This window comes from Mauremys mutica, chromosome 3 (assembly GCF_020497125.1).
Source record: "Mauremys mutica isolate MM-2020 ecotype Southern chromosome 3, ASM2049712v1, whole genome shotgun sequence".
Classification (NCBI taxonomy): domain Eukaryota; kingdom Metazoa; phylum Chordata; order Testudines; family Geoemydidae; genus Mauremys; species Mauremys mutica.
Window position 1 is genome coordinate 161,797,727 of NC_059074.1, and position 12,076 is coordinate 161,809,802.

The 12,076-nt window shown below is 39.5% G+C and overlaps 1 protein-coding gene across 1 annotated transcript in view; it reads right to left on the reverse strand.

Moving 5' to 3' along the window:
• Positions 1-5,719: 5,719 nt before the first annotated feature.
• LYPLAL1 (lysophospholipase like 1) overlaps positions 5,720-12,076 on the reverse strand; it is a 42,065-nt gene continuing 35,708 nt past the window's right edge. Inside the window, exons 4-5 of the mRNA XM_045011385.1 lie at positions 7,174-7,289; positions 5,720-6,562 (exon numbers count right to left, since the gene is read on the reverse strand). Coding sequence (XP_044867320.1) covers positions 6,323-6,562; positions 7,174-7,289 — 356 coding nt within the window. The 3' untranslated portion in view covers positions 5,720-6,322. The remainder of the gene's footprint in view (positions 6,563-7,173; positions 7,290-12,076) is intronic.

Here is a 12,076-nt window from a genome sequence, read left to right on the forward strand (position 1 = left end):
GCTAGTACTATTTCAGCCTGGGACATCATCAGTGAGTACTGTAGGCTCTGATTGAAGTCAGTGGGACTACTCACATTCTTAACATTAGGCATGTGCTTAAGTATCTTGCTGAATAGGGGCCCTAATGTAGATACACCTTCCACAGTTGACCATGACAAGTCAAAAGAGCAGCGGGTTTAAGTAGCAAAAACTGGCCTGTCTCATCTAGACTGGGGCTCTCTCAGGTAGCAGAACCAGAGGGAATCTGTTTATAAAATTCTCTAGCGTAGACATGGCCTACACTAGAGGAGGAATGTGCAGGGCTCATGTAGATGTCTCAAACTGTGTCTGACAATTATATCTTTTCACTACAGTCTGATTGTCTAAAGCTCCATGATTAAGACAGCGATTGATAGCTCAACTCCTCTGGCACAATGGAACTCTCTTCAGTGAGTAAAGCTCAACTGTTCAGGAGACAAGGCTTTCTCAGGGGCTGGTCTGACCTTGTAAAATGTACTCCTCTGAGAACTAAGGACCATTACAAACCTCACCACCTTCTGTGGCAAGCGCAAGGAACTTTTCTCTGACCATTCTTTCTCCAACAAACATATAACAACACACACATTTATATTTAAAAACCCCAAATATACACACTACCAAAACAAGACACTCCACTGCACATGCTTCTTCCTTTGGAGAGAGGATGAGAGAACAAACAACACATGACGGATGTGTAGTCATGTGGCTTAATGCACTACTGGAAGGCACTTGAATACTATAATGACATGCCTGGTATAAAAAACTATATAGAACAGAATGTGCAGATGGCTACCATCTTACACTGTGCCAAGTGCTTTCAACTACATTAACAAGTGTACCAGTAGGTGATCAATTGTCCTGTTACTTCTCCTTATTCTTGCATTTCATTTAAAATAAAAAGCCGTTTCAAGGAGCTTATGCTATATATTCTGCCACCACAAAATACAGCCCCTGTACAAAGCAGTGAAAAGATCAAATTCTTTCACCTATATTAACTCTAGTCACTGCATTTTTAATTTTTATTATTTTTAATGCCAGGTTACCTGGATTATTTGGATCTGCTCTTCCATGCCTGTTCCCAGGACCCTGGCTGCCTTTACAGATGCCATTTGTGGTCCAATAGGGATGTTTAATTCTCACTGTCTCATTTTCTCACAATCAGTACTAAGAGCCAGCAACCAGTGCAGGCTGGGATTTCAAAGGAGCCTATGAGAATTAAGTTTCCAAATCCTATCCCATTTCAGTGGGATTTGGGCACATAATTCACTTTGGCTCCTTTGAAAATCCCTGCTGTCACTTTCCCAAGTTTATTTTTATTAATCTTCTCTCTCTTTACCCTACCCCTTCCCTTTAAAATACGGTGTGGGAGAAGCTCGGAGTTGTGTGTCAAAAGGGAGCCAGACACTTGCTGTTCCAATCCAGCCATTGTTAGCAGCACTTAAAGAGTAGGTAGGGAATAAGATAAGGGAGTTACAGCTAAAATACCCAGGCTTAAAAAAAAAAAAAAAAGTTCTATTTTCCTTCAGCTGGAAAATGGAGGGAGAGGGGTTGTTTTTTTGTTTTACTTAGTGACTCAGTCCTTCTTTTGCATCATTAGGCTTTGGTGTCTTGGCTTGGACAAAAAAGCCTAACTGCCCAATCAGAGCCTGGCTTTGAACCACCAATATACCCTGAGCCACACTGTAATCATTTATAAATGCAAGCATCCTGCATGGTAGTGTCTCTCCTGTGGCGAGCTGTCTCAAACACCTAGATCAGGGGTAGGTAACCTATGGCACGCGTGCCGAAGGAGGCACACGAGTTGATTTTCAGTGGCACTCACACTGCCTGGGTCCTGGCCACCGGTCCAAGAGGGCTCTGCATTTTAATATAATTTTAAATTAAGTTTCTTAAACATTTTAAAAACCTTATTTACTTTGCATACAACAATAGTTTAGTTATATATTATAGACTTATAGAAAGAGACCTTCTAAAAATGTTAAAATCTATTACCAGCACATGAAACCTTAAATTACAGTGAATAAATGAAGACTCGGCACACCACTTCTGAAAGGTTGCCGACCCCTGACCTAGATTGTCGTGCAGTCAGTTGGGCTACTCCAGGTGCTCATCCCCTCAATCTGTCAGGGAAAGTTTAGCATATTGGCACAGTGTATATTAACTAGCTCTGCTTTTCCCTCTGTCCTGTAGTAAGGGGGGGCCCACTAGATGCATAGTTCCTGCAGGAGTCGTGCTATCTGTGGGTGGACATGAAGGACTGGGACGGGCACTAGCATACACAAGGGGAATCTGTGCAGATGTTAGGGAATCTGCAAACAGCCCCACCAGATTATTTTGGGCACAAACTACCCATAAACTGCATGAACCACTTGTAGAGTTTCCTTTCCAGTCCACATGTGAAGCCGTAGCTAGCCATCTCATGGACTTAGGTTCTACATTAATCTTAGATACAGAGGAAACTATCACAGAAAACGGAAGGTTCAATTTCTCTTCAGACAGGACATTTTCTAAAATCTCTCCCAGCTGTCCTTTGCTTTCCTGGAGAATCATCTTTGACCAGAAAACAGATACCTACTACCTGCCCCCATCCATGTCTTAACAGTTTTCTGGCTAACATAATTCCAACAGGTCCCCATTTCCACGCTTTGCCATCTGGATCTCATCTTTGTTCATGGAAGTTCTATTCACCCACTTGGCTCCCTTCATCTGCACAGACTTGTTAAATGGTTTTAAAGATGATTTACTACCAAACCTTGAGTGTTATGATTTAACAGAAGGAGAGATTAATTTAAGTGCAGAACTTATAATTTTGATATTAAAAATAAGGTTACCAATCATTTTTGGCTTCCCAGGTTTATCAGCTGATTTCAGGTTTATTTGTGACTGTTCTCTGGTTCCAAGTGTCTGCAGTAGCATGCCAGTTAGCCAGGAAGTATTGCAGTTCATAGCACCAATCTAGTCACAAATTTTAAACCTCTTTTAAATACAAATTTATAATGGCAGAAGATTAAAAACAAAACACACACTTGTGCTTTGTTTCCAAGCAGCACAGAAAACATTTACTAGTTTAAATTAATTTTCTTTTGCTCACTGAATTATGAACCCTACCAAAGTAGCAGCAAGCTCCAGCAGGTATCAGGAACCTGAACAGTTAAATCCAATCAGTCATTTTTCATATTTTCCAAACATGGTTACTACTATAGTATGGTCATGAAACAGCAGCTGTGGTCTAAAATCACCCCTTGGTTGCTAATCCCAGTAACTAATGTCCAACATACTCCCTCAGTCAAAGGGTCTGATATTACCTCTGACATCTCCTCTCACCGCAACCCACCATCATCACGGCAGTCTTGCTCACTTTCATTCATGCCTCAACCTCAACTAGACACTGGCTGGGGGGGGGGGGGAGACTAACCATACTGTCCAAGTCAAGCCTTTAACACGTTACTTGTATCCCCCTCCCCGTGCCCCAGTTTAACCATCTGTAATCTTCAGAAAGTACTTCTTAGAGCACCTGTTCCATAGAGATTTTCTGAAAAATAATATTTCCAGAGTTTTTAAATTATTGGACGATTCATGACCCTTTTGTACCATAAAGACTGATTAACATAAAACCATTTCCAGGTTGTGTGTAAATCATAACATATCTATTCGGGAGTTGGATAACACTTACCTACTTCACAGGTGTGATGATAGTTAAAGAGTAGAAATGGGCACAAAATCTATATCCAAACATCTTCCGAAATGTAGTGAAATCCAGATCTGGATCTGACCTTCACAGTTGGTCTCTAATCTGTATAATGGAACTAAACAAAACTCCAGATCCACTATGGTGTTTAATAAAGGGAACCAAAGTAGTCCACTGATATTACAAAGAAAGTAAATAGTACAATGGGTCAATGATATGATATTCTTAACCTTTTTCCAGAGGGTATGGCTGGAGAGTCTTGCCCGCATGCTCGGGGTTCAGCTGACCGCCATATTTGGGGTCGGGAAGGAATTTTCCTCCAGGGTAGATTGGCTGTGGCCCTGGAGGTTTTTCGCCTTCCTCCGAAGCATGGGGCAGGGGTCGCTTGCTAAAGGAGTGGGGGGATCGGCTAATGTGGCCTGCATCTTGCAGGAGGTCAGACTAGATGATCATATTGGTCCCTTCTGATCTTGGATTCTATGATTCTATGAAAGGATGGGCACAAGAACCAGGATTAATTTTGTAACTATTCCTATTCTCACCATATTTGTACCAATTTCTTTGAGCTGCTCTGGGATGTCATTAAAAAGCCATAATGGCAGGATGAAAAGAGCTTGTCATCTCTCTTGGTCTCACTGCACCTGTCGCCAGAATGAGTTACCACCCAATGTTAGTGCTTAAAAAATTCCCATGACAGCAACTGCAGTAAGAGCAGAAAATGGTACAAAAACCAAACTGATGCATCATCATTACACTTTTAAGAGACTACTTGTCACAGGTTGTAATTATGGCTCTGCTAAGGCAATGTTAGCTCAGCTGCTTCAGCGCACACCTGTTTCAACTTAATCTGCGATAATTAGGAAACGTAGGGCAGCAAAGAAAAAAGCTTTTCAGTTACTATTTAAAATAGTAAAGTTTGTGTGCCATTTAAAGTTCTGTTTTTCAGAACAGACTGCTGACTTGCTAATGCCAATGAAATGAAATAATGCAAAATATTTTTAGCAGCAGGAAGTTGTTACTTGCTACTGCCAATTACATGCCTTGTACTTTAATACTGACACTTTTTTTCCTTCACTTATTCTTCAAGATAGGTAAAATCTGGCTCAGGGCTAAACACACAAGGGTAGAAAGAAACCTCTCAGCCCCATGGAGTTGGCTGACTCCCCTGAAGCCATAGCCAATACTGGCAGGGATTACTGTGACAGAGCATACAACAGTGTCCTAAATCTGCTCTTCAACAAAGGGGGAAGAAGGAGATTAAGCAAGAGACTTGGATGTACTGACTTTGGCAACACAAATACCTTGTCATGCCAATAAAGTTATTGAATTTGGGGAAGGGGAATTGGGGCAAAGTGGAAAATAAAAAAAAATGAAATAAGAATAGATTTATCAAACACTGACACAGGGTTGAATATAAATAATGGGGACACGAGGTTTCTTTATATCACAATCATTGTTATTTACAGCTCTTTTAAATGCAAACTGAGGACTCAAGCGTCCTCATCTTTTAGTTTAAAATGTGATCCTGCAGGCTCCAAAATAGTTCACACAAATATAAGTCTCTACAGACGCTCTTCCCAAAGAATTTTTTTCTCCAAAAACAGGGTATATTTAAGAACCATTATGACATCTTTCACTGCATTATTCCCTATACCTAAAAAAAACAAAACAAACAAAAAACCAAATACAGCTTTAACAGCTATTCCAAAACTAGATTTCTAAATATCACTACAATGATAGTACATAACAAGCAACAGTGCTGAAGCTAAAGACTTCTCATTTTAACACAAACCTTAATGATTTCTGTGAAGTGCAGTACAACCCTGTACGTGTGTGTTTCACTTTACATACTGTAAGTCTTTTTGAAGCCAATGGGATTATTCAGTGCATAAAGTTATGCACACGCTTAAGTCTTTGCAGGAATGGCACCATAATTTTTTCCTCAAATGTAACTTGCCTTATATTACACACTGCTACGTTTGTAGACTGTAAAGTTATTTTTATCCTTTTTTAAAAAAAAAAATCTATTACAGATTTTTCCATCTTGGAACAAAAACTGGATGATCTGGAAACTCATGGAACAATATATATTAAAGTTTTGAAGATAGTTTGGCCCATCTATAAATGGTTTTAATACTCTCCGTATCTTCCACAGAATGTTGTAGCTTCATGTTTTGCATACTGGACAGTAAAACCATAGTAAGTATCAGTAGTTTATCATCATCCGGGCTAGGTTGTAAGAAAGTTGTATGTAACATCAGTGTTTATATGAAGCTGGATTTGTATTTACGAAATAGATGATGCACCCTTAGGGATTGTCTAGATGAACAGTTAGAGTGATGCAGGCTAGTGTGCAGTAGACACACCCTAGTTTTCCATGCACTAACTGTCTATGTGGACCATGCTGCCATGTACTAACCATTCACTGTGCACTCTGATCTACTCCTGTTTCAAAGCAGGGAACTAGAGAGGCAGCAGGATCCACATGGACACTTAGTGCGCGGCAAGCTGGGTTGTAGATTTACCTCATACTAGCCTGCTGTACATTAACTGTTAGTGGAGGCAAGTCCTTGCCGTACATAAACATGTTATTTTGAAATATTAAGTTAATTTCATTTATTCATTTGACATTGCTGTCTCCACAGGCAATTTCTTTACAATCCAGGAGCTCAATTTTTCCAGTTCAGTTTTGTGTAACTCATGATTAAGATTTGGAAAACTATGAAAAGATGTTGCTACTCCCAATGATTTTAACATCTTGTTGGTCTCTTCACCCCACGAATGCAGAACTAACTCATCAGCTGTTCCATGACACTGAAATAATTCAGGAAGGACACTTTCATTTTTTTGTAAAGCCTAGAGGGGGGAAGAAAAAGAGTTCAAATATGGATTTTAGAAGATGCAAATGTTGAACAGATATATAAAAAGTTTATATATGGAATTCCAATATGCTAAACAAGCCCCACTTACAACTGCAAAAATCTACATGCAGCATTTGATCCTGCTCCACAAAACCTGAATAGAAGGATTAATGTTGACCTGAATAGGGCAGAATGGAAACCGTGACCTTTATAATCTGATAGACATTCTCAAAGAATAGGTACAATAATTAAAGATGGAGTGACAACATCCATGGAGTGACAACAAATAATTTGATTGCTTAATGTGCCACTGCGCACTTGGCATACTTTGCACAGTGTAATAGCAGTGAGACTGCAAAAGTAAGCAAATAAACAATGTGTAAAAATAAAAGTAGTTTTCAAGCCTTTAGTCCCTGATATTTTGCTTACCCATTGTTCTCAGTGCAGGACATTCTCTGGGGTTAATGACCACCTGGAGTTAATCAATTCCACTCCCCAGGAAATGCCGTGCTTCAATTGTTTTTGCCTAATTATCAGTTTATCTTTTTAGGTGGAATTTGTATGCGCTCCAAAAGGTATTTGTAAAAAAGACTGGCATTTACTCACCTGGTAAACAGCAGATGTCTTATTGAGAAAGCTAGAAAGAGCAAAGACTCCAGCCACATCTTGATGATACCTGTATGCTAAATGCATTGCCATGCCACCTCCCATTGAAAAACCTCCTACGTGACCAAAAAAAAAAAAAAAAGACACTGGGATTTAGTTACGTCTTGCTAATTTAACATCTGACTTGATTATTTTCAGAATTAGATTTTGGAAAAATATATATATAGAAAAACAAACTAAGATTCAGTTAGAAAGCTGTAGAGCTAAAAAGAGGAGGAAAAATTATTAAATCAGAATGGTTCTATTTCATAATCCGCTCATGTAATGGCTGTTTGGACATTGTAGGTGTGTGTTTTATAGACAATGCAAAGCAGAATTCCATGCTGTGGGTAGGGCTGTAAACTCCATTTCTTCAGGTGACTTTTCATACTTTGTTACTCTAGCACTGATGAAGGATGACAGCATATCACCATCACTGTAGGCAATCAATTATTCACACCACTGGACCACCATGCCAGGCAGACTGAGATCCTCTTTTTTCACAGGAGAGATATGGCATGGGAAGTGCAGCTGGACAAGCTGAAACGTTTCCCCACAATGTGCCCTACCCCTATTCTAATGGATCACTTTGAAGGGTAAGAGAATTGATTACTTTCTCTACTCATTCAATCCTCGTCTACCTTTTGAGAGCAATAACTAGGCTACCACCAGCATTTTTTTTTTTTTTAAGATAACGGATACTTGCCTGTTAGGAAATGGATTCTATGACCGTCACGTTACTTTCCATGTACACAACGTAGATGGTATTTTATTATTGTATCCAGCTAATAGAGGACATTAGAAGTGAAGCACTTAGCTGGAATGACTGTCCTGTTGAAATCTCTCCCTGTGCACAGACATAAGCTGACAGAGAATGGTTATGACTTAGGCTTAATTAAGCCTTTTACTTTTACACAGTTCGCTTATTTGGTGGTGCATTTGGGTTTCACCAAGTAGTCTGACTGGTGCTAAAAATAGATGTGAAATTCTGAGTTCTGAACTTTTTAAACACAAAAGGTGCTGAATATAGATTAGAGGAAAATTAAATGCAGTATGATTTTGACTGGGGCTTTTAAAGGCAGAATGGCAGGTTGACGTCATAGTCCATCCACTGGGTTGACCCAGCTCCACTCTACTTCTGCCCTGAACAGCATTTACACAAAGCTGCTAGTGTAGAATTTCTGTAAAGACACTGCACTGAGCATCAATGTAACTCTGCACTGTATAATTTAGGTACTGTGGGCTTGACTTGACCACGTGTTATGATACATTTTTCTGCCCTGTGCCTTGGGATACACTGTCTGAGGGTAAGAGCAGCAATGGTGAGATGACTACAGGGGACCAGTGCTACATCAAAAGTGTGAGGCCCTAGCAGGGGGAAAGGAAACAGCCAACATGCCAGGGGATGCAGAGATAGGTGCGGGCAGGGGTGGAGGAGACCAGAACGCAACTTCAACCTGCACCTTGTACCACCCCAGCTGAAACCCCCAGGAGAGAACCAGTGCAAATACTGCCTGGTCTTCTCCAGCAGGAAATTTCCTTTTGGGCACATGATCTCCCACATCTGTTTATCACACAAAATGCTAAAGTTCAAAGGCAAAACTGAGAACTCAAAAGACCACCACAGAAAAAACCTCAACTATAAATGCAGGTTCATGGATACAGGGAGGGAGAGAGAGAGACACACACACTCTCTGAACATTTAGGTAAAATGTTACAACTACCCAAAACTCACTTCTATAAAACAGCAATCTGTCTTGGCTGAAGTGTGCTTTATTCTCTCTAGTGAGATCCAATTGCTTCTCACCCACTTCCTCATGCCACTCAGGCATGCCATCTTCCAAACTCATAAAAATATAGTGTATTACACTCCAAAAGGTTATTTTATGTGTTTATATCCATACATATATACATATAAATACACACACTATACACACAGATACACATTGTCCATATGTAAATGTAAGCACATTTTTATGTTTTAGAATCTAGACAAATGTGTGCATTGAAAAGCCATTACTACTTTGTAAATGATTTAATCTAAAATTTTGCACCCGGTTAGTCACACTCTGGCAAGACTATCTGCAATTACTCACCAGCAGTCTTTGACAATGCAATCACCTTCTGTGTAGAAGAATATTAGGTAATGGTGCTTTCATGTGGCTCGTACTACTATGAGAAAATTTAATACAAAGGGCTAGTTCTTTGAATTCAGTTTTCCATGGGAAAAATCTGCACTTTATCACTCAATACCACAGTAGCGTCTGGGTAAATACTATATAGTAAATGCTTTGCAGACAGTGATTTCAACAAGTATTTATACATGAAGGCAAAATATTATGATTCCAAAAGGATAATATTTCAATGTATGTCTAAGTTTGACATAATACATAAAACACATGTTCATTCAAGGAGTTATTTTTTAAAAGACTTGAATATGAAAACGAAACAAAAAATAAAATATACACAGTTGTTACAGAAAATAAGATCTCATAACTGACACAACTTACAAGATACAAACAAACAGAGACGACAACTACATGCAAGTTTAAATACCAATTATCTCAATATAAGAAAAGATAGCATGGAACATGCAAGACTTACAACATTACTAACCAGATTCTGTTGTGAGTATCTATCAAGATCAATAATGCAAGTTCAGATGTTTTAATCTTAGACGTGCAGACTACTCCACTCCCAAGGAGTACATGGAATGCCATTAAAATATTAGAATTTAACAATAGGTTCCACATAAAAAACATATGCAAGTATCACAGATTTTCCCTTATAATTACAATTCGAGAGAGCTGTGGTTAGTGCTTTGCAACAGTTAGTAAATGTCGGCTTTATAATGGATTCTGTTGCATGTCAAGAACAGTGATCAAAAAGCAATGTACTCTCCTGTGGCCCTGATTCAGCAAAGTACTTAACTGTGTGCCCTAACTTTACACATACAAGTAATCCTATTGACATCAAAGGGGTGACTCATTAGGGATGTAAAATGTTAACCAGTTAACCAATAAGCATGAGTCTTATCGGTAAGGTATTCCGGTTAACATTTAAACTCTGCTGCAGGACTCTACTGCCGGCCCCCCATGCCCAAGGCTCTGCGTGGGGCCAGCAGCTGGGACACCAGGCGCGCAAGGCTGGCAGTGGAGCCTAACAGCTAAACGTTTAACCAGTATAATTTTAATAGTTTAAACATTTACTTTTTAAAAATGCTATTTACATCCCTATGATGCACATGCTTAAAATTAGGCCAACACCTATTAGGCCCCACTTCAACAAGGCTTCTCCAAAACGAGCACCTGAGATAATACACCGAAACCTGCTCTGATGGGGCTGAAGTCTGCTTCTGTAATAGATCTGCCGCCCATATGCGTCCTCTCTGAAAGTCAACCACTATTAACAGAGAAGGATATGGATAAAGTGAACTTTTAGGACACACTGCCCATGAGGAGGAAACTGCTTGTCCTTCAAATAGCTACTTGTGAGCTTTCAGCTGAAATCGGAACCCTTCACATCCTCACTTTCCAAACAAAGAACCTGAATCAAGGTTGAGCTCTGCATGTGTGATACCCATGTTAAAAGCAAGAGATTTAAAGCAGGCTGTTCTCTAGAACCTCAGGTGCAGTACAGAGTAACTCAATCACTCAAGTGCATGGTGACATAACATGGGAGGAGTAGGCAGAGACTGTGCTTCCCATAAATATTTTATTCCCTCTCAAGGAAGATTAAATCCCAACAACTGCTGCCATGTTTCAGTGGCAAGTAAATACATTCTTCCATATACAGTTTATAAAAGGACTTTAGGATTTTTCATAATGAGCTGTTCTAAATGTAAGATCTTCAGACTCGATTTCCCTTAAACCTTTAAATTTCAGTGAGGCTACTCCAAATCGACACCTGTGAGATAAGAATCAGAACCATATGTGAAGTAAAATCTGTTGCTTCAACCACTATGCTTAAACCCAGGAATCAACCAGTTTGCTTACTGTAATACTTCAGTTACATTCATTTCTTTGCATTACTCACAACCCACTATTCACTCATCAAACAATGGTTTGGGTCTCAAATCTGTAAATGAATGCTTAATTTCGTGACCCAGAATGAAAGATGCCTTATCTAACGTCTCTCTTACAAGTGCTCTGTGTACCAGCTAGCATGTTAACAATTTATCTACTGATTTCCCTTGTTACATTGTGTTTTTGATTTCCTATCCCTGACTTCAAAATGTTCAGTTCTTTGTGTCTTAGAAAGTGGAAGAATATCTTTTTAATCAGTCATGAAGACTGTACCCCATAATGGGCTCTAGGGCTTCTATCTCACTAATGGTTTTCTGAAATCAGAGACTGGAAAATGTACTCATAAATTTATTGTAGAAAATAATCTTAGATTTACAGTAGAATGGACAGGGTGGCCAGTTAGGTTTTTCCATCTAGCTTTAACGTGTTCAAAGCCACTTGGCTGGAAACTATTCTACAGACCAAAGACCCATACTGGGTCAGACCAATGGCCCATCTAGACCTACAGTATCCTGTCTTCCAACAGTGACCAATGCCAAGTGCTTCAGAGGGAATGAACAGAACAGGTAATAATCAAGCGTTCTCTAATATTCAACTTAAAGGGAATGTTTATTTCACCAAGTTACTCCAAATTTAGCATCATAAATAATTCCGCCCTTCCTCCTTGATGTTTCAGTGCTCTGTAGCGCTAAAGCCTAGATTCTTCTCTCTCTTACTGGTGTAAGTCACGAGTTGCTTCCCTGAGTCATAATCACACTGGTGTAACTCCCTTTGATCTCAATGAGAGGAGAACCAGGCCCTTAATCATCACTTAGCCAAACGATACATATTCGGCTTTT